The following is a 24,958-nucleotide window of genomic DNA, read 5'->3' on the forward strand; positions in this document are numbered from 1 at the left end:
CTGAGCCACCTCCGTAGGGGGAAGTGTTGGGAAGGGGGGGTGTTGCAGAAGCACCGTCGGTGACGGTGGCCACCCTCCCTTCCCTCCCATGTAGTTTTGGGATTATTTTGTTTTGGGGTATTTTTGTGTTTTTGTGTGAGGTGCATCCGGGGTCTGCACCTTTGGGGGGGGGGGGTACTGTCACGTCCTGACCAGTATAAGGGGTTATTGGTTATTGTGGTTTGGTCAGGACGTGGCAGGGGGTGTTTGTTTTATGTGGTTCGGGGTTTTTGGGTATTGTTCTGGTTTTGTATTTCTATGATTTTCTAGGTTGTGTATTTCTTTGTTGGCCTGGTATGGCTCTCAATCAGGAACAGCTGTACATCGTTGTTGCTGATTGGGAGTCATACTTAAGTAGCCCTTTTTTCACCTGTGTTGGTGGGATGTTGTTTTTGCCCTGCTGTGTGTGTAGCCTGCATTACTGTTCGTTTTCCTGTTTTGTTTTATCAGTGTTCAAATAAACGTTAAAATGAGCACTCAACCCGCTGCGCCTTGATCCATTACATACAACGACCGTTACACTTACAAGCAAAAATTAAAGCAGGAAGCACCAGTGACTCGGTCTATAAAAAAGTGGTCAGGTGAAGCAGATGCTAAACTACAGGGCTGTTTTGCTATCACAGACTGGAACATGTTCCAGGATTCTTCCGATGGCATTGAGGAGTACACCACATCAGTCACTGGCTTTATCAATAAGTGCATCGAGGACGTCGTCCCGACAGTGACTGTACGTACATACCCCAACCAGAAGCCATGGGTTACAGGCAACATTCACACTGAGATAAAGGGCAGAGCTGCCGCTTTCAAGGTGCGGGACTCTAACCTGGAGGCTTACAAGAAATCCTGCTATGCCCTGCGACGAACCATCGAACAGGCAAAGCGTCAATGCAGGGCTAAGATTGAATCATACTACACTGGCTCCGACGCTTGTCTTATGTGGCAGGGCTTGCAAACTATTACAGACTACAAAGGGAAGCACAGACGTGAGCTGCCCAGTGACACGAGCCTACCAGACGAGCTAAATCACTTCTATGCTTGCTTCGAGGCAAGCAACACTGAGGCATGCATGAGCGCATCAGCTGTTCCGGATGACTGTGTGATCACGCTCTCCGTAGCCGACGTGAGTAAGACCTTTAAGCAGGTCAACATACACAAGGCTACAGGGCCATACGAATTACGAGGATGTGTGCTCCGGGCATGTGCTGACTAACTGGCAGGTGTCTTCACTGACATTTTCAACATGTCCCTGATTGAGTCTGTAATACCAACATGTTTCAAGCAGACCACCATAGTCCCTGTGCCCAAGAACACAAAGACAACCTGCCTAAATGACTACAGACCCGTAGCACTCACATCCGTAGCCATAAAGTGCTTTAAAAGGCTGCTCGTGGCTCACATCAACACCATTATCCCAGAAACCCAAGACCCACTCCAATTTGTATACCGCCCAAACAGATCCACAGATGATGCAAACTCTATTGCACTCCACACTGCACTTTCCCACCTGGAGAAAAGGAACACTTATGTGAGAATGCTATTCATCGACTACAGCTCAGCGTTCAGCACAATAGTACCCTCAAAGCTCATCACTAAGCTAAGGATCCTGGGACTAAACACCTCCCTCTGCAACTGGATCCTGGACTTCCTGACTGGCCGCCCCAGGTGGTGAGGGTAGGTAACAACACATCTGCCACGCTGATCCTCAACACTGGAGCCCCCCAGGGGTGCGTGCCAGGCACGACTCCAACACCATCATTAAGTTGGCAGACGACACAACAGTGGTAGGCCTGATCACCGACAATGACGAGACAGCCTATAGGGAGGAAGTCAGAGACCTGGCCGGGTGGTGCCAGAATAACAACCTATCCCTCAACGTAACCAAGACTAAGGAGATGATTGTGGACTACAGGAAAAGGAGGACCGAGTATGCCCTGATTCTCATCAACGGGGCTGTAGTGGAGCAGGTTGAGAGCTTCAAGTTCCTTGGTGTCCACATCACCAACAAACTAGAATGGTCCAAACACACCAAGACAGTCGTGAAGAGGGCACGACAAAGCCTATTCCCCCTCAGGAAACTAAAAAGATTTGGCATGGGTCCTGAGATCCTCAAAAGGTTCTACAGCTGCAACATCGAGAGCATCCTGACTGGTTGCATCACTGCCTGGTACGGCAATTGCTCGGCCTCCGACCGCAAGGCACTACAGAGGGTAGTGCGTACGGCCCAGTACATCACTGGGGCTAAACTGCCTGCCATCCAGGACCTCTACACCAGGCAGTGTCAGAGGAAGGCCCTAAAAATTGTCAAAGACCCCAGCCACCCCATTCATAGACTGTTCTCTCTACTACCGCATGGCAAGCGGTACTGGAGTGCCAAGTCTAGGACAAAAAGGCTTCTCAACAGTTTTTACCCCCAAGCCATAAGACTCCTGAACAGGTAATCAAATGGCTACCCGGACTATTTGCATTGTGTGCCCCCCCAACCCCTCTTTTACGCTGCTGCTACTCTCTGTTTATCATATATGCACAGTCACTTTAAGTATACATTCATGTACATATGTACAGTCGTATGAAAAAGTTTGGGCACTTCTGACAATTTCCATGATTTCCATTTATAAATAATTGGGTGTTTGGATCAGCAATTGCATTTTGATCTATCAAATAACTGATGGACACAGTAATATTTCAGTAGTGAAATGAGGTTTATTGGATTAACAGAAAATATGCAATATGCATCAAAACAAAATTAGACAGGTGCATAAATTTGGGCACCCCAATAGAAAAATCACATCAATATTTAGTAGAGCCTCCTTTTGCTAAAATAACAGCCTCTAGACGCTTCCTATAGCCTCTAATGAGTGTCTGGATTCTGGATGAAGGTATTTTGGACCATTCCTCCTTACAAAACATCTCTAGTTCAGTTAGGTTTGATGGTTGCCGAGCATGGACAGCCCCCCTCAAATCATCCCACAGATTCTCAATGATATTCAGGTCTGGGGACTGGGATGGCCATTCCAGAACATTGTACTTGTTCCTCTGCATAAATGCCCGGGTAGATTTTGAGCAGTGTTTTGGGTCGTTGTCTTGTTGAAATATCCAGCCCCGGCATAACTTCAACTTTGTGACTGATTCTTCAACATTATTCCCAAGAATCTGCTGATATTGAGTGGAATCCATGCGACCCTCAACTTTAACAAGATTCCCAGTACCGGCACTGGCCACACAGCCCCACAGCATGATGGAACCACCACCAAATTTTACTGTGGGTAGCAAGTGTTTTTCTTGGAACGCTGTGTTCTTTTGCCGCCATGCATAACGTCCCTTGTTATGACCAAATAACTCAATCTTTCTTTCATCAGTCCACAGCATCTTATTCCAAAATGAAGCTGGCTTGTCCAAATGTGCGTTTGCATACCTCAAGCGACTCTGTTTGTGGCGTGTGTGCAGAAAAGGCTTCTTCCGCATCACTCTCCCATACAGCTTCTCCTTGTGCAAAGTGCGCTGAATTGTTGAACGATGCACAGTGACAACATCTGCAGCAAGATGATGTTGTAGGTCTTTGGAGGTGGTCTGTTGGCCGTTTTTTACCGTTCTCACCATCCTTCGCCTTTGCCTCTCCAATATTTTACTTGGCCTGCCACTTCTGGCCTTAACAAGAACTGTGCCTGTGGTCTTCCATTTCCTCACTGTGTTCCTTACAGTGGACACTGACAGCTTACATCTCTGCGATAGCTTTTTGTAGCCTTCCTCTAAACCATAATGTTGAACAATCTTCGTTTTCAGGTCATTTGAGAGTTGTTTTGAGGCCCCCATGTTGCCACTCTTCAGAGGAGAGTCAAAGAGAACAAGAACTTGCAATTGGCCACCTTAAATACCTTTTCTCATGATTGGATGCACTTGTCTATTAAGTTCAAGGCTTAATGAGCTCACCAAACCAATTGTGTGTTCCAATTAATCAGTGCTAAGTAGTTACAGGTATTCAAATCAACAGAATGACAAGGGTGCCCACATTTTTGCATAGCCTATTTTTCACATCTGATTTAATTTCATACAACTTAATATTGCTACACTAAAAATCTTTGTCTGGACAATACCCCAGTACTCAGCTTTTATTAGAAAATGAATGTCATGTGATAATTTTCTGTGACGACAGAGTAAATTATTATGCAGCCTACCCCTCTTTACCCTACTGCTACTCTCTGTTCATCATATATGTGTAACCAATGTGAAATGGCTAGTTAGTTAGCGGTGGTGCGCGCTAATAGCGTTTCAATCGGGTGACGTCATTCGCTCTGCGACCTGAAGTAGTTGTTCCCCTTGCTCTGCAAGGGCTGCAGCGTTTGTGGCGCGATGGGTATCAATGTTTTGTGGGTGTCAGTTGTTGATGTGTGCAGAAGGTCCCTGGTTCAACCCCAGGTTGGGGCGAGGAGAGGAACAGAAGCTGAACTGTTACATATGCATAGTAACTTTAACCATATCTACATGTATATACTACCTCAATCAGCCTGACTAACCGGTGTCTGTATATAGCCTCGCTACTGTTTTTCTCTGTCTTTTTACTGTTGTTTTTATTTCTTTACTTACCTATTGTTCACCTAATAGCTTTTTTGCACTATTGGTTAGAGCCTGTAAGTAAGCATTTCACTGTAAGGTTTATACCATTTTATATGAACCCCCGTATTAATAAAAGCCCCAATTGAACAGGTCTTCAAAAAATTGATCAAAGTGCTACTACTCAGATTGGCACAATGTACACAAAGCCTGTTTGGTGTTGTAATAATACTCCTCAAAGCCATTAAGGCTGATTTGGGGGGCTGGACCTGAATGGGCCTGGTAATGGCACAAAGGGAGAGCAGGGATGTCATGACAATAGCACCTCTTCCCCCTCTATCTCCCATCTCTTCCCCCCTCAGCCCCTTCTGCCCCTGTGCCTAGGCCCAGTGTGTGTAATCACTCTAGAAGACTCTGAGATGCTCTGATTAAGTATGGCTGACGATCGATGGGCATGACTGGAATATATTGTGGAGCCAGAGGTGTCATTAAACTTGTGTGGAATGGCTGTTGTGTGGGTTGCTGTGTGCGCCTCGTCTGCCTCACTCTGCTCCGTCTAGGAGTTTGCCCCCGAGAGCTCTGCTCCGTGCCATGTTGATGTTATTTTCGAGGAGTGCCAGGTTTGAACCGAACACATGTGGGTTTTATTTTACACATAATTCAGGGTTCGCTAAACCTGCTGATAAATGTTCTGCACAGTAGTCTGTCTAGTCTCTACTCCCTCACATCCCTCCCCACCTCAGCCCAGTGTGGCCACCAATGCTTAGGTCAATACCTCTGCAGCCATTCCATTTTCAAACCCTGGAGTCTGTCTGACCTGCACAAAATAAGATTCTTTATCTGTTCATGTCATGTGGGACTTGTAGTTTCAGTGAGAAAGTCTGACTGGGACTGGGAAAAGAGGGCATTCAAACTGTGATTGAGAGTCATCAAAAAATAGCCAGTCGTGTGCAGAAATGTAAAAAGTCCTCTTAGAATTCTAAGACTGCAGGTCAGCCCTGAAGGTGACCTTGGAGCCAAGGAGTGTGAGGATGGAGAGAGGATGGTTTACGGAGGGGAAGAAGAAGACAGGTGTACGGGAGGGGGTGGGCACTGGGCAGGCACTGGAGGCGCTGACTGGTCCCCTGATGGGCTCTTTTCAGGGTGTTTGAGTCTGGTGGGATTGGGATTTGACCAGTGTGAAAGTCTCCTCTCTCCTCCATTGGAGTGACCCAGGACCCTGCTGGCCCCAGGCTGTTAAAGCATCTGCTCTGTCCCCCTTCTACTCTCACATTGCTCACTGACACTCCTCTCACGTCGCTCTCTCACAGTCCTCTCACGTTGCTCACTGACACTCCGCTCACGTCTCTCACAGTCCTCTCACGTTGCTCACTGACACTCTGCACACGTCTCTCTCTCACAGTCCTCTCACGTTGCTCACTGACACTCCGCTCACGTCTCTCACAGTCCTCTCACGTTGCTCACTGACACTCTGCACACGTCTCTCTCTCACAGTCCTCTCACGTTGCTCACTGACACTCCTCTCACGTTGCTCACTGACACTCCAGTCGCCTATGATGATGACATCAGTAATGGTATCCAATGCTGAATAGAACATTTTATAGAACTACATTCCCCACTCTACAAATTGTCTAATGCTTTTGTTTTTCTGTTTCTTCAAAACTGATCATTGTTGTTGAACTACTAAATAATCACTACTGAAACTATTTCCTGGAGGACGTAGACCGTCATTGTAAATATGAATTTGTTCTTAACTGACTTGCCTAGTTAAATAAAGGTTCAATTTATTTTTATTTTTATAAAAACTCACCATGTAAATGCAGCCAATTCATTCCGTGCACCTGAACAGTATTTATTTACTGTGCTCTGCTGTGCTTCATTACTAACTAGTCTAGTATTGTAAATGACATACAGTTGAAGTCGGAAGTTTACATACACCATAGCCAAATACATTTAAACTCAGTTTTTCACAATTCCTGACATTCCTGACTATAGTTTTGGCAAGTCGTTTAGGACATCTACTTTGTGCATGACACAAGTCATTTTTCCACCAATTGTTTACAGACAGATTAGTTCACTTATAATTCACTGTATCACAATTTCAGTGAGTCAGAAGTTTACATACACTAAGTTGACGGTGCCTTTAAACAGCTTGTAAAATTCCAGAAAATGATGTCATGGCTTTAGAAGCTTCTGACAGGCTATTTGACATAATTCGAGTCAATTGGAGGTGTACCTGTGGATGTATTTCAAGGCCTACATTCAAACTCAGTGCCTCTTTGCTTGACATCATGGGACAATCAAAAGAAATCAGCCAAGACCTCAGAAAAAAATTGTAGACCTCCACAAGTCTGGTTCATCCTTGGGAGCAAATTCCAAACGCCTGAAGGTACCACATTCATCTGTACAAACAATAGTACGCAAGTATAAACACCATGGTACCCCGCAGCCGTCATACTGCTCGGGAAGGAGACGCGTTCTGTCTCCTAGAGATGAACATACTTTGGTGCGAAAAGTGCAAATCAATCCCAGAACAACAGCAAAGGAACTTATGAAGATGCTGGAGGAAAAGTACCTGTATCCACAGTAAAATGAGTCCTATATCGACATAACCTGAAAGGCTGCTCAGCAAGGAAGAAGCCACTGCTCCAAAACCGCCATAAAAAAGCCAGACTACGGTTTGCAACTGCACATGGGGACAAAGATCGTACTTTTTGGAGAAATGTCCTCTGGTCTGATGAAACAAAAATAGAACTGTTTGGCCATAATGACCATTGTTATGTTTGGAGGAAAAAGGGGGAGGCTTGCAAGCCGAAGATCACCATCCCCACCGTGAGGCAAAGGGGTGGCAGCATCATGTTGTGGGTGTGCTTTGCTGCAGGAGGGACTGGTGCACTTCACAAAATAGATGGCATCATGAGGTAGGAAAATGATCTGGATATATTGAAGCAACATCTCAAGACATCAGTCAGGAAGTTAAAGCTTGGTCGCAAATGGGTCTTCCAAATGCAATGACCCCACCATACTTCAAAAGTGGTCGCAAAGTGGCTTAAGGACAACAAAGTTAAGGTATTGGAGTGGCCATCACAAAGCTCTGACCTCAATCCTATAGAAAATTTGTGGGCAGAACTGAAAAAGCGTGTGCGAGCCAGAAGGCCTACAAACCTGACTCAGTTACACCAGCTCTGTTAGGTGGAATGGGCCAAAATTCACCCAACTTATTGTGGAAGGCTACCCGAAATGTTTGTCCCAAGTTAAACAATTTAAAGGCAATGCTACCAAATACTAATTGAGTGTATGTAGACTTCTGACCCACTGGGAACGTGATGAAAGAAATCAAAGCTGAAATAAATCATTCTTTCTACTATTATTCTGAAATTTCACATTCTTAAAATAAAGTGGTGATCCTAACTGACCTAAGACAGGGAATTTTTACTAGGATTAAATGTCATGAAATGTGAAAAACCGAGTTTGAATGTTTTTGGCTAAGGTGTTTGTAAACTTTCAACTTCAACTGTAGGTCTGACTCATCTCACTGTTGTTCAAGCTGTTCAGAAGCTGAACTGTTGAGTTGGTGTATTAATCCTTTTGTGGCTGGTTGTGGCTGTCTAAAGGTATCAGCGTGCTTCAGTTTGGCTGGCAGCTAGCCAAAGTCGGCTAGGCAAACCGAACGAGTGTGCTCCCATACTCCCTTAAAAGATCTTCACTTGTAAAACGAGAAAAAAGTGGCAATAGTACTGTTTGTCCTATTTGAGAGCCGTAGCCAGTATACATGTCCTCAAAATAGTCAGAATTAATCTAAGGAATCTGTCATTAATAAAAAAATTGCAGAGGAGATCTTAGTCGCGCAATTTTACATCTAAGATGTTTGGTTCAGTATTTCTCCATTAAAAAATTTGCTTGAAAGCGAGTCGTTGACAACAAAAACTTTATTGAAGAATCCTTACAGTTTACCAATTATGGACAAGGGGCGTAAACTTCGGCTCCCGAACTTCGGCTGGCCTTGAGAAAAATGTTTGTGTGCCCAAGCTGCCCCCCAAAAACTTACCGGAGTCCAAAATGAACAAAAACATCACAAAATATCGTCATTATATATGCACAAACTGTTTTGAGCTTAACAGTCCCTGTCTCTGTCTCTACATGTTGGAATCCTCTTCCTTGTCTTGTGAGAAAGGCTCTCTGCGGCAGCAGCTATCAAGCAATCTCTGTGCCTGAGGCGTCTGACCACCAGGTGCTTTAGCCTTAGAGGGACCTGTCTGGGCCCTTTTCTCTCCCGGCGTCCCTCCCTCCTCAGGCCGGTCTTAGCTATCAGCCTCCATGCTTTCCAACGTGAGTCAAACTGATATTTTGTTTTTCTCAACACCTCTCTCCTCTGTTCTCTTCTTTCAGATCCAGAATGCTGAAGCCAGGATGGATCCTCCAGGTTATCTGAGACGGTCCGCGTGTTCTCCCTGTTCTCCGTCTGCGACGGCCCCCTCATCCCCGAGCCTCGTCCCGCGGGGCCCCATCTGGCTCTCCATCTCCCAGCAGCAGCCCCCAGTTGCGGAGTAGCAGTGGAAAGGCGACCCTGTAAATATGTCTGGATGGAGGTCTCAATGGCGTCTCGTCCTGCTGAACTCCCTGACCTGCGGCCTGGAGATTTGCGTGGCAGCTGGGATCACGTATGTTCCCCCCCTGCTACTGGAGGCTGGGGTAGAGGAACAGTACATGACTATGGTACTAGGTAAGCCAGCTCTGGTTACTCCCCCCTTGTCCCCTCTCTCTGACAGGAAATTCAATAGACTTGAAAGAGTCTTCATCTAAGGGGAAGATGAGAGCCCCCCCCTGCCCCATTAGCTATATATCACCCAACACACACACACACACACACACACACACACACACACACACACACACACACACACACACACACACACACACACACACACACACACACATACACAGTCCCTTGTGGAGAGAAACTGGAGAATAGGATTCATCCGTCTCTTCTGTTGTTCTCTAGCTGACCACTTGATGGATTGTTGGGTGTCAACTGTTTCCCATTATTTAATACATTAGTGTTTCTGCTGCGCCTTTTTCATCTTTATTTGGTAGAAAATATGATTATACCCCATCGCATAATTTTTATGTCCCTTTTTATTGCAGTTAAACTGTCTGCAGATTGCAGTGCCAATATACTTTGAGACTCATTAGTTAATGTAGTCCCAGGAAATGTGTAACTCATATGAAAGCCAAACAAATTGAAATGTATTCTGTGGGTTGATGAACAACTGTGTAGCATATGTGAATGATTTATCAGTTGTTGGTGGCTTAGACTTGATATTCAAATTGATTATGTCCTCTGTAGGAAGGGTAAAGGATAGGAGACAAACCTCTTATTAAAGTGTCTGTGTGTGTGTGCTTGCCTGCTAGCGGGCCTGTGACTGTGTGTGACTATGTCTGGGAGATAGGGTTGGGCAGGGCCACAGGTCTCTCGCTATTAGTCCATTTCCCACTGGCCTTGTAGGCGTCAATGAGGCCATTACCTTAATCAGAGGCCAAATCACTTGTTGCTTTGTTCAGGTCGTAATCAGGTGCTAATTGAAAGGCATTGGGAGACAGAGAGACGGAACGGCTGGAGGCAGCAGCCCTCAGTTTCACAGGCCTACTTTTACTCTTTACATGAGTTGCACTTCAGAACTCAAAACTGAAATGAAGCAGGTCATTTCAGATGTGAATATGAACACGTTTCCATTTGCCCTTTCACTTCTCACGCAATCTCTGTTTTTGTTATGGATGTGTTTGTAATGTCTCTGCTAGTTTGGCTAATTTCTCGGAGCGTAGCTGCATTGTGTTCTATAATGTTTTCATTGCTGTGCAGCTAGGGATTTTACTGGTGAGGGTTGTCAGAGGACTTAGTGTGGAGGTACAGAGGCCCAGTGCTCTGGAGTGGTCTCATCCTGCTGGAAGTGGACAGGGCAGTGCCCCAACAGCCCGTTAGAAAATGTATCTACAACAGCCTGCTGTCTCCTGTGGCTGTTGGCCTGCTGGCACAGGACCACATTTCCAAAAACATATTCACTGTTTTGTCCTGATGGACAGGCTCATTTTAGATCCCCATAGTTGAGTTTCTAATGTGGTTCTGGACTGTGGCTGCAGGGTTGTTCTACACTAACAACAGCAGCCTACTCTTACCGATAGATACAAAGAGGGGTGGTTGTTGTTAGACCTCATTGCCTGCAAACTGTGGCATGCTGTTATATTTGACCTAACATTAATGCTGAATTAGATGTTTAGGTTTAAAATAGACACCACTATGTACAATTGAAGTCGGAAGTTTACATACACTTAGGTTGGAGTCATTAAAACTCGTTTTTCAACCACTCCACAAATTTCTTGTTAACAAACTATAGTTTTGGCAAGTCGGTGAGGACATCTACTTTGTGCATGACACAAGTAATTTTTCCAACAATTTTTTACAGACAGATTATTTCATCTATAATTAACTGTATCACAATTCCAGTGGGTCAGAAGTTTACATACACTAAGTTGACTGTGCCTTTAAACAGCTTGGAAAATTCCAGAAAATGTCATGGCTTTAGAAGCTTCTGATGTATTTCAAGGCCTACCTTCAAACTCAGTGTCTCTTTGCTTGACATCATGGGAAAATCAAAAGAAATCAGCCAGGACCTCAAAAAAATTATAGACCTCCACAAGTCTGGTTCATCCTTGGGAGCAATTTGAAGGTACCACGTTCATCTGTACAAACAATAGTATGCAAGTATAAACACCGTGGGACCACGCAGCCGTCATACCGTTCAGGAAGGAGACACGTTCTGTCTCCTAGAGATGAATGTACTGCGAAAAGTGAAAATCAATCCCATTTTGCCACAACTTTGGAAGTATGCTTGGGGTCATTGTCCATCCGGAAGACCCATTTGCGACCAAGCTTTAACTTCCTGACTGATGACTTGAGATGTTGCTTCAATATATCCACATAATTTTCTTTCCTCATGATGCCATCTATTTTGTGAAGTGCACCAGTCCCTCCTGCAGCAAAGCACCCCCACAACATGATGCTGCCACCCCCGTGCTTCACAGTTGGGATGGTGTTCTTTGTACTTGCAAGCCTCTCCCTTTTTCCTCCAAACATAACGATGGTCATTATGGCCAAACAGTTCTATTTTTGTTTCATCAGACCAGAGGACATTTCTCCAAAAAGTACGATCTTTGTCCCCATGTGCAGTTGCAAACCATAGTCTGGCTTTTTTATGGTGGTTTTGGAGCAGTGGCTTCTTCCTTACTGAGCGGCCTTTCAGGTTATGTCGATATTGGACTCGTTTTACTGTGGATATACTTTTGTACCTGTTTCCTCCAGCATCTTCACAAGGTCCTTTGCTGTTGTTCTGGGATTGATTTGCACTTTTCGCACCAAAGTATGTTCATCTCTAGGAGACAGAACACATCTCCTTCCTGAGAGGTATGACGGCTGCGTGGTCCCATGGTGTTTATACTTGCGTACTATTGTTTGTACAGTTGAACGTGGTACCTTCAGGCGTTTGGAAATTTCTCCCAAGGATGAACCAGACTTGTGGACGTCTAAAATTTATTTTCTGAGGTCTTGGCTGATTTCTTTTGATTTTCCCATGATGTCAAGCAAAGAGGCACTGAGTTTGAAAGTAGGCCTTGAAATACATCCACAGGTACACCTCCAATTGACTCAAATGATGTCAATTAGCCTATCAGAAGCTTCTAAAGCCATGACATCATTTTCTGGAATTTTCCAAGCTCTTTAAAGGCACAGTCAACTTAGTGTATGTAAACTTCTGACCCACTGGAATTTTGATACAGTGAATTATAAGTGAAATAGTCTGTCTGTAAACAATTGTTGGAAAAATGACTTGTGTCATGCACAAAGTAGATGTCCTAACCGACTTGCCAAAACTATTGTTCGTGAACAAGAAATTTGTGGACTGGTTGAAAAACAAGTTTTAATGACTCCAACCTAAGTGTATGTAAACTTCCGACTTCAACTGTATATATAGCCACCGTGCTGCACCCCTGGCTCTGTGTATATATAGCCACCGTGCTGCACCACTGGCTCTGTGTATATATAGCCACCGTGCTGCACCACTGGCTCTGTGTATATATAGCCACCGTGCTGCACCCCTGGCTCTGTGTATATATAGCCACCGTGCTGCACCACTGGCTCTGTGTATATATAGCCACCGTGCTGCACCACTGGCTCTGTGTATATATAGCCACCGTGCTGCACCACTGGCTCTGTGTATATATAGCCACTGTGCTGCAGTGGATTTTTTGTGTAGGCGATGTGAATAGTTGCATCATCCTGTTGCCCGCAAATTGCTTCCACATGGTTTGCTGTAAAGGCATTTCTTCTCTCTCTCAGATTATCTTGTGACCAAACGGATTGAGATTGTCCCTCCGAAATGTGCATATGGCAATTACAGCTCCAATGGACGGATAATATGAGATGTCTTAACGTACACTCCACTCTCCCTCTCTCTAAACAGCTGCACGCAAACAGGAGAAAAAATGTATTTGTATTGTTCCCACACAACCCGTAAACCTGATCGGGGAATGGCACAAAACCTCATTCACTTTCTGCTTTAGCTTCTTCTAATGGAACGGTCAAGTGTTAAGTGAATGGAGATGGAAATTGCGTCCTGGAGGCTTATGTCTGATTTTCCTAGCAGTTATGTCAGATTCTCAGATGCAGTCCATCTACTTTATCTAATGGCTACTTCTCTGGATTTATACTTCCCAGTTGCCTCTCTTTAATTCTTTAATCTACTCTTCTACTCTGCTTTCTGTAGAGTGGCTCAGGGGCATGTCTTATATTAAAAAATCACATTATACTGTGTGTCCTGTATATGAGTGCAAAGCACATGGTGGTGTGTGTATACTGCTTAAAAGTTAGTGATCTCATGGTGGTGGTGGTGATGGTGGTGGTGGTGGTGGTGGTGTGTGATTGTGTGCGTGTGTGTGTGTGTGTGTGTGTGTGTGTGTGTGTGTGTGTGCGTGTGCATATGGTGCGTGTGTACTGTATCAAGTTAAAAAGCACATTGCTGTGTGTGTATTCTATATGAGAAAGTATATTGTGGTGTGCATACATACTGGGATTGTATGTCAAATCATATTGATTGGTAACATACACATATTTAGCAGATGTTATTGCGGGTGTAGTGAAATGTTTGTGGTGTGTGGTGAGGGAAAGAGAGCTCATATTTAGCAGAGTAGGACCGTGTGTGTGAGAGTTCAGACTGTACCATCAGGCTCTACACACTGGATTGTTATGATGGGCTCCCACAGCTGCGGCAGCCAGGCAGAAATGTGAGTGAGGGTCTGACTGCAGTGACCCATTCTGTATGTCTCTGTCTCTGTCTCTGGCCTTCCGTCCGCCTGCCTGTCCGTCCGTCCGTCCGTCCGTCAGTCTGTCTGTGGGGCTGCTCCACTGAGAGCCTGTCAACATGAACTAAACCCCCAACCAACCACATGTTTTCCTGGGAACCATTACACAACTTAATGCCAATAAAATAGTATCTGGTTTCTTTCATTTCATTGTGTAACAGTTTTCAACAAAGTGTTGTTGTCAGATATCCATCCAGGTAGAGAAATCCCAAACATTAAAGGGAACATTGTCTGGGAATGGAATAATGGAATATTCATTATACTCTCCAGTCTCCACACATATTTAATCACAATGACACTTGTGGCGTCATGTGGATCTAGTTAATATGTTTTATTTTTAATTTTTGATGGAATTTGAAACCATGTTTTCAAAAGAAGCATTCCGTGCGTGTTCCCATTGTGAAACCAGAGGCATACATCTGGCCGTTGTGGGGAATGTGAGTTGTGTTGCTCCACAAGCAGCCTTTGTCATGAGGTGTTCCAATTAGCCCAAGCTAGCAGTGGGGAGCAGTGGGGAGCAGTGGGGAGCAGTGGGGAGCAGTGGGGAGGAGGGTGAGGTTGACGGTGAGTTAGCTCGGGGCACAGAACCATCTGTAGGCATCCTTCACAAGCACTCAAAGAGATGGATGTAGCAGTAAAGCGGCCAGTGGGGCCACAGAGCCTGCCTCCAAGCCCTGTCAGCACGGGGAAGGTAGTGAAATAGTAAACTGGAAGATACCAGAAAACATCAGATGCAGCCAGGATATTTGTTGGATTGCACATTTCCTAGTTCACAGGTAAATATTGTGGTAAAACTCAAATCCAATAACTATTATGTTGGCTTTGACTTTGATACTGACAACCAATGAATCAACCTCACTACTTCCCTCCTTTCTGTTCCCAGGTATCGGCCCAGTGTTAGGTCTCATCTTCATCCCTCTGATTGGCTCAGCCAGTGACCATTGCAACAGCAGCTACGGCCGCCGCCGGCCCTTCATCTGGCTGCTGTCCCTGGGAGTCCTCTTAGCCCTCCTCATCATCCCCCATGCCGACCTGCTGGCTGCCTACTTCGCCTGGGGCGGATGCGCCCTGCAGGTGGCCTTCCTCATCCTCGGTGTGGGCCTACTCGACTTCTGTGGCCAGGTGTGCTTCACGCCACTGGAGGCGCTCCTGTCTGACCTGTACCGCGACGAGGAGGACTGCAACCAGGCCTTCGCCATGTTCTCCTTTATGGTCAGTCTGGGAGGCTGTGTGGGCTACCTGCTGCCTGCGCTGGACTGGAGCCGGGGCCTGCTGTCCGTCTACCTGGGTGGCCAAGCAGAGTGCCTCTTCTTCATGCTCATCCTCATCTTCGTGACCAGCGTGCTGATCACCATGAAGGTGTCGGAGGAGCCGCAATGCGCCGCGGCCCTGGAGCCTGGTCCTCTCTTGGAGGCAGGTCGCTGTGGTGTGCCGCGCTCCTGCTGGTACCTGCTCAAGTCGGTTCCGCTACTGTGCCTGCTGAGGACGTGCTGGTCCATGACTCCGGCCATCTACCGCAGCTACTGCCACGTGCCCCGGGTGATGAGGCAGCTGTGCATGGCCCAGCTCTGCAGCTGGATGGCCGTCATGTCCTTCATGCTCTTTTACACAGACTTTATGGGGGAGGGGCTGTACGAAGGCATGCCCAGCGCCGCCCCCGGGACCGCCTCCAGGCAGCGCTACGAGGATGGTGAGTTGACTCTCTTTTTGTAGATATACTATGTGACTCTATCACTAACTTCGGCAGGGCAAGCTTCAGAGTGCCTCTCCATCTCTCATGTAGACACTATTTGATATTATCACATAAATACTTTGGCTGGGCAAGCTCTGCTTCATTGGGACTAGATCCTTGATCTTTGATGGATTCACAATCAGAGAACCCAAAGTTCTCAAATGGCCAATAGAGCAGTGGTGTAAAGTAACTAAGTAAAACTTGTTTGGAGTACTACTTAAGTCGTTTTTTGGGGTACCTGTACTTTACTATTTATATGTTTGACAACTTAAAATTTTACTCCACTACATTCCTAAATAAAATATGTACTTTTTACTCCCATACATTTTCCCTGACACCCAAAAGTACTTGTTGCATTTCGAATGCTCTGGCAGGACAACAATATGGTCCAATTCACGCACCTAGCAATTTAACACGTCGTCATTCCTACTGCCTCTTATCTGGCGGACTCAGTGTTTGTAAATTATGTCTGAGTCTTGGAGTGTGCTCCTGGCTGTCCATAAAAATTAAAAAAAGAACATTGTGCTGTTCGGTTTGCTTAATATAAGGGATTTGATGTATAGCATTTACTTTTACTTTTTACTTTTCCTCAAGTATAAAAATGTACTACTTTTTCCACCACTGTACTTAAGTACATTTCAATCCAGATACTGTATGTGCTGTTACGAAGAAGAAAAAAACATATATGCTATGAAGATTACACGTTTATAGTCGTAGCTACATCCATCGTAACAAGAAATAGTTGACAATGGTGGTAATTTCAGCTCATTGGATTTTTTTCCAATCGCTATGACTGATTGGTAGCACAATCCACTAAGACAGTTTGCTCATAGTTGTGAGTTCTAGTCCCACATGAGGCAGATATGCAGCATTTACGGTGATACGGCCTCTGCAGAAGTCAGGGCATTCATACTTCTTGCGCTTCGCAGAGCAGTTGTGCAGAGCTGTTGTGAAGGATGTTGTCAAGGAAGTGAGTTTGTCTTTATACAGGACCTCCCGCTCCCGCTCCGACCTACCATCAACCAATCATGTCAATGCAGACCTATAAGTAGCTATATGGAGCCCTCCGCATTGTTAAAAAATGTGGGAGGTGCACAGCGATGCAATACGGTGCTCAATTTGGCCTCTGAATGCCTCCAGAGGCTCCACAATTGCGTCACACCCTCCATACCACATTTTCAGTTCAAGCATAAATTGGCTTTTACCCTTTAATAGTGTGGTTCCTAATCCCCTACACTCTTAGAAAAAAGGTTGGTTGCAGATAGAACCCTTTTTGGTTCCAGGTAGAACCCTTTTGGGTTCCATGTAGAACCCTCTGTGGAAAGGGTTCTACATTGAACCCAAAAGGGTTCTACCTGGAACCAAAAATGGTTCATCAAAGGGTTCTCCTATGGCAGGGATCTGCAGCAGGCGGCCAGGGGGCCAAAACCAGCCTGCAAGCCATTTTTTTATGACTAGAAAGATGACTAAAATCGAAGGAATTCAGCAAAAATAAATCTGTTCCCAAGTAATCCCACAAATAAAAAAAGAGATGTGATCGTGTCTCAAAATAATCAACGTGTTAAATTATTGTTATTTTCAAATACAATCTTTTTTGGGGCTTAGATGTGATCTGTGTACAAATTATAATATTTATTTTTCGTCCCCCCGACCATTCACGCCAACAAAAATCGTCCCGCGGCTGAATCTTGTTGCCTAATAGCCGAATAACTCTTTTAGGTTCTTGATAGCACCACTTAATCTAAGCGTGTAGAAGATTGCATAGCTTTATTGGATGAGAAGTGGAAGGTCACTGTAAAAGGAGAAGAGCACTGTCAGTGTCTTTGACCTTCAAACTGCATTAAATCTGACTGGTGGATCACACAGCAGCCTTGGTTGGGGGTGACCTGTGTGAGACAGGCATAGTATCCCAGACTCCCAGCAGAGAGAGGTGAGAGACAAAGAGAGACAGACCCAGAGCAAAAGAGACAAAGTGAGAGAGAAACCGAAAGTGAGCGCCCTCCAGGTCTCTTCTCTGTGTGTAGTGGAGCTCTGCAATGCTTCCTGCTTCTACCTCCCTCTCTCTCCCATGCCTGCAGGACCAGGAGGAATGTCACACTCACAGTGCATTAATGTCATAATCAGTGCACAAAGAGCATGTTCATTCAAGTACAGGACAGGCCAAGCACAAAAGTCTGAAGCCTGACATCATATTTATTGAAGTTATAATAAAGCATGTATTATAAAATCAAATCAAACTTTATTTGTCACAAACGCCCCGAATACAACAAGTGTAAACCTTACCATGAAATGCTTACTTACAAGCCCTTAATCATCAGTGCAGTTCAAGAAGAGTTAAGAAAATATTTAAGTGAAAAATTATAAAAAGTAACACAATAAAATAACAATAACGAGGCTATATACAGGGGGTACCGGTGTTTGGCCACACAATTGTGGGTGAACAGGGAGTACAGGAGGGGACTAAGTACACTCCCCTGAGGGGACCCAGTGTTGAGGATCAGCATGGCAGACGTGCTGTTGCCTACCGTTACCACCTTGGGGCGGCCGTCAGCAAGTCCAGGATCCAGTTGCAGAGGGAAGTGTTTAGTCCCAGGGTCCTTAGCTTATTGATGAGCTTCGTGGCCGCTATGGTGTTGAACGCTGAGCTGTAGTCAATGAACAGCATTCTCACATAGGTGTTCCTTTTGTCCAGGTGGGAAAGGGCATTGTGGAGTGTGATTGAGATTACACCCCATAATTGAGATTATCTTGTGTTAACCTTTTTTTTTTACCGCAATGTGGCTTTTCCTCAGTGCAGGTCTGATTGTATACCCTGAACTTCCAATGCTGGTTAAATCTAATCCACTATCTCAAGCAGTGTTTGTAATGTGGGCTTAGTCCTTTGCTTTAAAACAGCTAGCCCATCCACATCCTTTTCCCATGTGTCACGACTTCCGCCGAAATTGGTGCCTCTCCCTGCGTGGAAATGATTGTTGTTTCTTTTCGATTTTACTCAGTTCTGTGTCTTGCGCCTGACTCCGTCCTACCACTGCACACTGACCCCTGACACCATGTGATATTAGCTGCCATGTTGCTGAACTTGTGACCTATGCACTTACAGCCTACTGTAATATCAGACCGCTTTAAATACTACAAATAAAGTCGGTCCGGGTAGACGTCTTTCCATGGTAGTTATAGGCCCCTTCATGTATTTATTTGGAATCTAGATCCTCCTTGTAATGCCATGTAGACTGTAGAGGGTAGAACAAACTGCTTTTCAGACATATTTGAGCTCAGGAGTCTGCACCTCCTTCTCTGTCGGGTGTTTGAACACTGAATTTCTCTTCAGTGGGTGAGACCCTGAGCAGGCGCTGGTGGGACCCAGACCTGGGTTCAAATACTTAAAAAAAAAAGTTTTTTAAATAACCCTATTTCACCTTTATTTAACCAGGTAGGCTAGTTGAGAACAAGTTCTCATTTACAACTACGACCTGGCCAAGATAAAGCAAAGCAGTGTGACACAAACAACAACACAGAGTTACACATAGAAAACAAACATACTGTCAATAACACAATAGAAAAAAGAAAGTCTATATACAGTGTGTGCAAATGAGGTAAGATAAGGGAGGTAAGACAATAAATAGGCCATAGTGGCGAAATAATTACAATTTAGCAATTAAACACTGGAGTGATAGATGTGCAGAAGATGAAGATAGTTGAATTCTTTGGAGCGTTCACTCTAGCCTACCTGGAGTGCCAGATGGGCAGGGTTTTCAGTTTTGGGACTATTCTATTAGTCCATTAAGCTCAATCAAGCACATATTAAGTATTTGAAAATATATACAATTGTTTTTTAACCCAGATCTGGTGGAACTGGAGCAAGAGCTACCGCCTCAGCAAACATGTCAATTTGGTCTGTGATGGTTTCCGATACAGTCCAGTCAAACTGTTTGCTGACTCAACCGTTTGCTTGTCTTTAAATTCCTCCCAGAGCAGATCTCTTCTGTGAGTTGATGGCGTATGCAAACAGAATTTCAAAACACATAAAGAACCATTAATGCAGCTAAAGGTTAATCTGTGGTAAAGTGTGTTGTATCTTTAGATGGGTTGAAAGTATGACGTGAAATGGAAAAAACACACTTAGAACACAGATCATAACCCGGATCCTACAGGGGTAGTTTTGAATACTTAGTGTCCGGATGAGGCTACTGGTTGTATTTTACATTTGCAACCGCAGCAGGTTGTGGTGTATTAGTATTGTGTTTGACCTTGGGTTGTTCCTGTTTGTGTATTGTCACACCCTGATCTGTTTCACCTGTCTTTGTGATTGTCTCCACCCCCCAAGATGGGTGACACCTGGAAGGGGTGTGTTCTCTGTTTGTCTGTTGCCAGTTCGTCTTGTTTGTTCAAGTCAAACAGCGTTTTGTGTCTCAGCTCCTGCTTTTTCCAGTCTCTCTTTTCTCGCCCTCCTGGTTTTGACCCTTGCCTGTCTGACCACTCTGCCTGCCCCTTACCCTGAGCCTGCCTGCCGACCTGTACCTTTGCCCTCCCTCTGGATTACCGACCTCTGCCTTGCCCTGAGCCTGCCTGCTGCCCGGTACCGTTGCCCCACCTCTGGTTTACATACCCCTGCCTGCCTTGACCTGTCTATTGCCTGCCCCTGTTGGAATATTAAACTCTTGTTTATTTGATGTGGTGTGCATCTGGGTCTTACCTTCATATCTGATATGTATGCATGAACCTGAGGCGATTAGCAATCTAATGGCTAGCTTACTAACTACAATTAGAATAATAAGAATTAGAATAATGAGGAATTACTGTAACCAATAACCATTTTGTATATATATGTTTTTATTTATTGAACCTTTATCTAACTAGGCAAGTCAGTTAAGAACAAATTCTTATTTACCAAAATGCAAAAGGCCTCCTGCGGGGACGGGGGCCTGGGATTAAAAAATAAAAATAAAAATATATATAATATAGGACAAAACACACATCACAACAAGAGAGGCAACATAACACTACATAAAGAGAGACCTAAGACAACAACATAGCAAGGCAGCAACACATGACAACACAGCATGGTAGCAACACAACATGATAACATGGTAGCAACACAACATGGTAGCAGCACAAACCATGGTACAAACATTATTGGGCACAGACAACAGCACAAAGGGCAAGAAGGTAGAGACAACAATACATCACACAAAGCAGCCACAACTGTCAGTAAGTGTCCATGATTGAGTCTTTGAATGAAGAGATTGAGATAAAACTGTCCAGTTTGAGTGTTAGGGCATAGAATTAATATAACATAATATTTTATCTTAATTTGTTGCCACAATTTCAATCCTGTCTTGCAGGCATCCGTATGGGCAGCCTGGGCCTGTTCTTGCAGTGTGCTACCTCAACCGTCTTCTCCCTGCTCATGAGCCGACTGGTTCGCCATTTTGGCTCGCGCCGGGTCTACCTGAGCAGCATGGTGAGCTTCACCATCTCTGCCCTGGTCATATGTATGTCCAAGAGCGTGGTCCTGGTCAGCCTGATGTCAGCTCTGACAGGCTTTGCCTACGCCACGCTGCAGACGCTGCCCTACACCCTCACTTGTCACTACCACAAGGAAATGGAGGTAAGGACCGAAAGGCATACTTACATACAGGACTCTGTGGTCCCTGCACTGTGAATAGTGTATATGGGTCTTTCTATAAACTAGGGTACCAGTGAGGATTTCTTACAATTAACAGCTTGTTACAGCTGTTGATAAGTCATTGATAATAATGCCTTTTTCATGTTATTACATTGATATAAGGGGGATCATAGCTATATTCAATCAAATTAACAAGTTGATTTAAAACCTGTGTTTTACCCTTTATCATTGTTGGTGTCTTGACAGATTTGTCCAAAATCATGTGACATAAAACATAACTTTTCTGTCCTTGCATTTATGGCAGTGTAAGTTGTTCTTATATATGTTAAGCATTAATCAGTTAAATTAGACATTGAACTTGAACCCTGTGAGAATCCTGGATCTAGCTGTCGGAACATGCAGTGTAAGTACAGGTACATTTAGTGTCTCCTTATGTTACTGGTGAAAACGGTATTCATGTGCACACAAATTCAAAATAATGTATGTATTGCAAAATCAAATGCTTCTAACCGATAAAGAGTCACCTTACTTTGATAGTTAACACCTAAATTGATACTGCCATTAACGTGGTTCTTCAATAATTATGCATAATACTTGTTGGATGAGCATTTGGTGTCCAGCTGATTAGTTATGCCGTGATATTTTCACACATAATCTGATCCAGGATGGAATTTTACAAATGACAGTCAAGTGAGGAACAGCTGATGTGATAGCACATGCCATGCAACAGCTCAAGTGCTGGAAAAAGGAATGTCCAGAATATTTTGGTGTCTCGTTCATTTCACCAGTGAAGACCGTTGTACCTGGATCCACTGTTGGATCTAATATCCCTAGCGAATTGATGTTGATCATCTGTTGTTGACTGTTTGATTTCTAGCAGGGTCTCCTTAGATTTAACAGAGAAAGCATCAAGGGAATGAGTTCATGTTTTCATATGTTTTTGTGCCTCGGATTGGACACAGTCTACAATTGTGTGCAACACCCAACGCTCTTCCTATGAATTATTTAAGATATGAAAACAAATGACATAGCCTAGTGGGCTTATTCAAAATATAACCTGGTAAATAAATAAAAACATTTTGCTTTCCATGTTAGACTGCAATTTTAAAGAATACAAGGGTCTTGAAGTAGCTTACTTGAACTGGGAGCTCAGAAATTCAAGTACAAATCAACCTACCTTGAAAATCAGACATGTCCTCAATTTGGTGCGAGAAATGATATTGTAGCCAATTTATGTTCTCCTGCTCCCTTATAAATCTCCATGATTTCATTTTTTATCTGTTTTTGTGAGAGATGTGGCCACTCGTTTGTTTCCCTCCACTTCAATTGAAGGGTGTTGCGCTACTCTGTTGCTGTAAAACCACATGCGGTTATTATAATCTCTGCTTTCCATACAAATCCTTCCATTAGAAAAGGAACCTGTTTTTTGGTCACTTTCTCATTACTAAAACAGTGATGATGAGATGAATGCTAAAGCTATTCATTGCTTTATGTGGGACTCTGTCGGCCCAAAAATCGCCATGCATGCATCCAGTCTATTCAAATCAGGAATTCTCCTAATTATTCACACATTTTAGAATGTAATAATACTTTGAATATCAATGCATTGGCAAGGCCTAAAATATAATTTATTCTTAAAGGGGTAATGGCCACTTTCTGCATGCCATTTGTGGGGAGGAGTGGTTCTATATTAGGCCCTGTATGTACAATTATATAACTTTGGGGTCCTTGAAAATTACAATGAAGTGCTTGAAAAATTCCCTGAAAGTCCTTGAATTTGACTTGCCAATGTCTGTATGAACCCTGCTGAAAGGATGTATAGTTGTGTAGGTGGAGTCATGAACCGGCTCGAAGTTCGTAACAAAAAAGGGAGACAACATAGAGATAAGGAATAACAATACATTTATTAACTGAAGTAAACTAAATACAATTAACAATGTGTAGTTAGTAATCAGTAGTGTAAGTGAGTGGTTGCAAATGTGATAGAGGGGTATTGAAAGGTGCCAAAGCAAACAGAAACAGCCACAAAAATGCCACAACCAAAATCTAACAGTGTGTCTGCATGGAGAGAGTCTCCTCAATGAATGGGGAAGCGGTGTATTTATCCCGGGACACACTCGAGCCCAGGTGTCCCATTTCGCTGACAACCCTCCCGGCTCCGCCCACCGACATCCTATTAAGGAAAACAAGAGCAAAGAGAAAGAATTTGGCAGACAGAGTGGGAGGGTCATCACACACCCCCCCTATAAAACCGGGGACCAACAAGGACCCCGGAACATCATACCAGTCAAACAAAATATTGCCCTGGATCCTAATAGAAGACCCAGCCTGTGTCCCAAATCCATGAGGGTACGTGTTCAAACTTCCACTTGCCCTAACCAACCTCGTCCTCAGCAACCTTTATGCACAGGAAGCAACCTTAAGAGGAAAGAAGAAAATGAGACCAGAAGGGAACAGACAGGAGCGATAGAACAGGACAACACAAGACAGTGGTCAGTCACGTGGACATTCAGGAACAGGGCGCACGAGAGAACGCGTCAGCAACGACATTATCAGTCCCCCTGATGTGCCGCACATCGAGCTAGTGTTTATTTTTACAAGCATTCCATCTCATTATCCTCTGGTTAGGACACATCATGGACCTCAAGGTGAGAGGGTTATGGTCGGTGTAGACCACAATAGGTCCTACTCCCAACCCGACATACACCTCGAAGTGTTGTAGCACCCATATGAGTGCTAGCTTTTCTTTTTCCATGACCGAGTAGTTCAACTGATAAATGGTTAAACTTTTTGGAAAATAAACTAATAGGTCTCTCAACACCAGACACATCTGCACCTGCCCCCACATGACTAGCATCCACCTGCAAGGTAAATGAAAAATCCACACAAGGAGCAGCCAGCACTGGAGTTGAGGTAAGCAGCCTCTTTGCATCTTAAAAAGCTTGTTGACAACAAGACCAGACGTAAACAGCCTTAGTTTTCAGCAAATCTGTCAAATGAGTGACCACAGTAGAGAAGTTCCTACAAAAACTACGGTAATAACCAATCATTCCCAAGAAACGCACTAGTTCCTTTTTAGTAGTTGGTGGTGGAAAAGCATCAATAGCTACCACCTTAGCCCAAACAGGACGCACTTCACCCTGCCCAACCACCTTTCCAAGGTATGTAACAGTCGCCTGAGCAAACTCACATTTAGCCAGATTGATCGTGAGGCGACCCGCAGCTAAGCGGTCGAACAAGGCTTAAATACGGGACAGATGTTCCTCCCAAGTATCTGCATATATCACTACATCGTCCAGATAAACAGCGCACCCGGCCAGACCGGAGACAACCCTGTTCATAAGTCGCTGAAAAGTGGCAGGTGCATTACGCAGGCCGAAACGCATAACCGAATACGAGTACAGACAAGAGGGTGTAATAAAGGCAGAGATTTCACGTGCCCTACTTGTCAGTGGCACCTGCCAAAAGCCCTTTAACAGGTCAAATTTGCTCACAAACTTAGCTGCGCCGACCTGATCAACGCAGTCCTCCAGCCGAGGAAGAGGAAATTAATCTGGCTTAGTGACACTTTACCTTACAGTAGTCCATACAAAATCTGTTTG

At 44.4% G+C, this 24,958-nt stretch overlaps 1 protein-coding gene across 2 annotated transcripts in view; it reads left to right on the forward strand.

The window, feature by feature from the left end:
• LOC106561359 (solute carrier family 45 member 3) overlaps positions 1–24,958 on the forward strand; it is a 72,068-nt gene that overhangs the window by 35,216 nt on the left and 11,894 nt on the right. For both annotated transcript variants that reach the window (XM_014125222.2, XM_014125221.2), the window contains exons 2-4: positions 8,977–9,310; positions 14,882–15,688; positions 21,073–21,338. In XM_014125222.2, coding sequence (XP_013980697.1) covers positions 9,163–9,310; positions 14,882–15,688; positions 21,073–21,338 — 1,221 coding nt within the window. In that variant the 5' untranslated portion in view covers positions 8,977–9,162. The remainder of the gene's footprint in view (positions 1–8,976; positions 9,311–14,881; positions 15,689–21,072; positions 21,339–24,958) is intronic.

This window comes from Salmo salar, chromosome ssa10, assembly GCF_905237065.1.
Source record: "Salmo salar chromosome ssa10, Ssal_v3.1, whole genome shotgun sequence".
NCBI classification, from domain to species: Eukaryota; Metazoa; Chordata; class Actinopteri; order Salmoniformes; family Salmonidae; genus Salmo; species Salmo salar.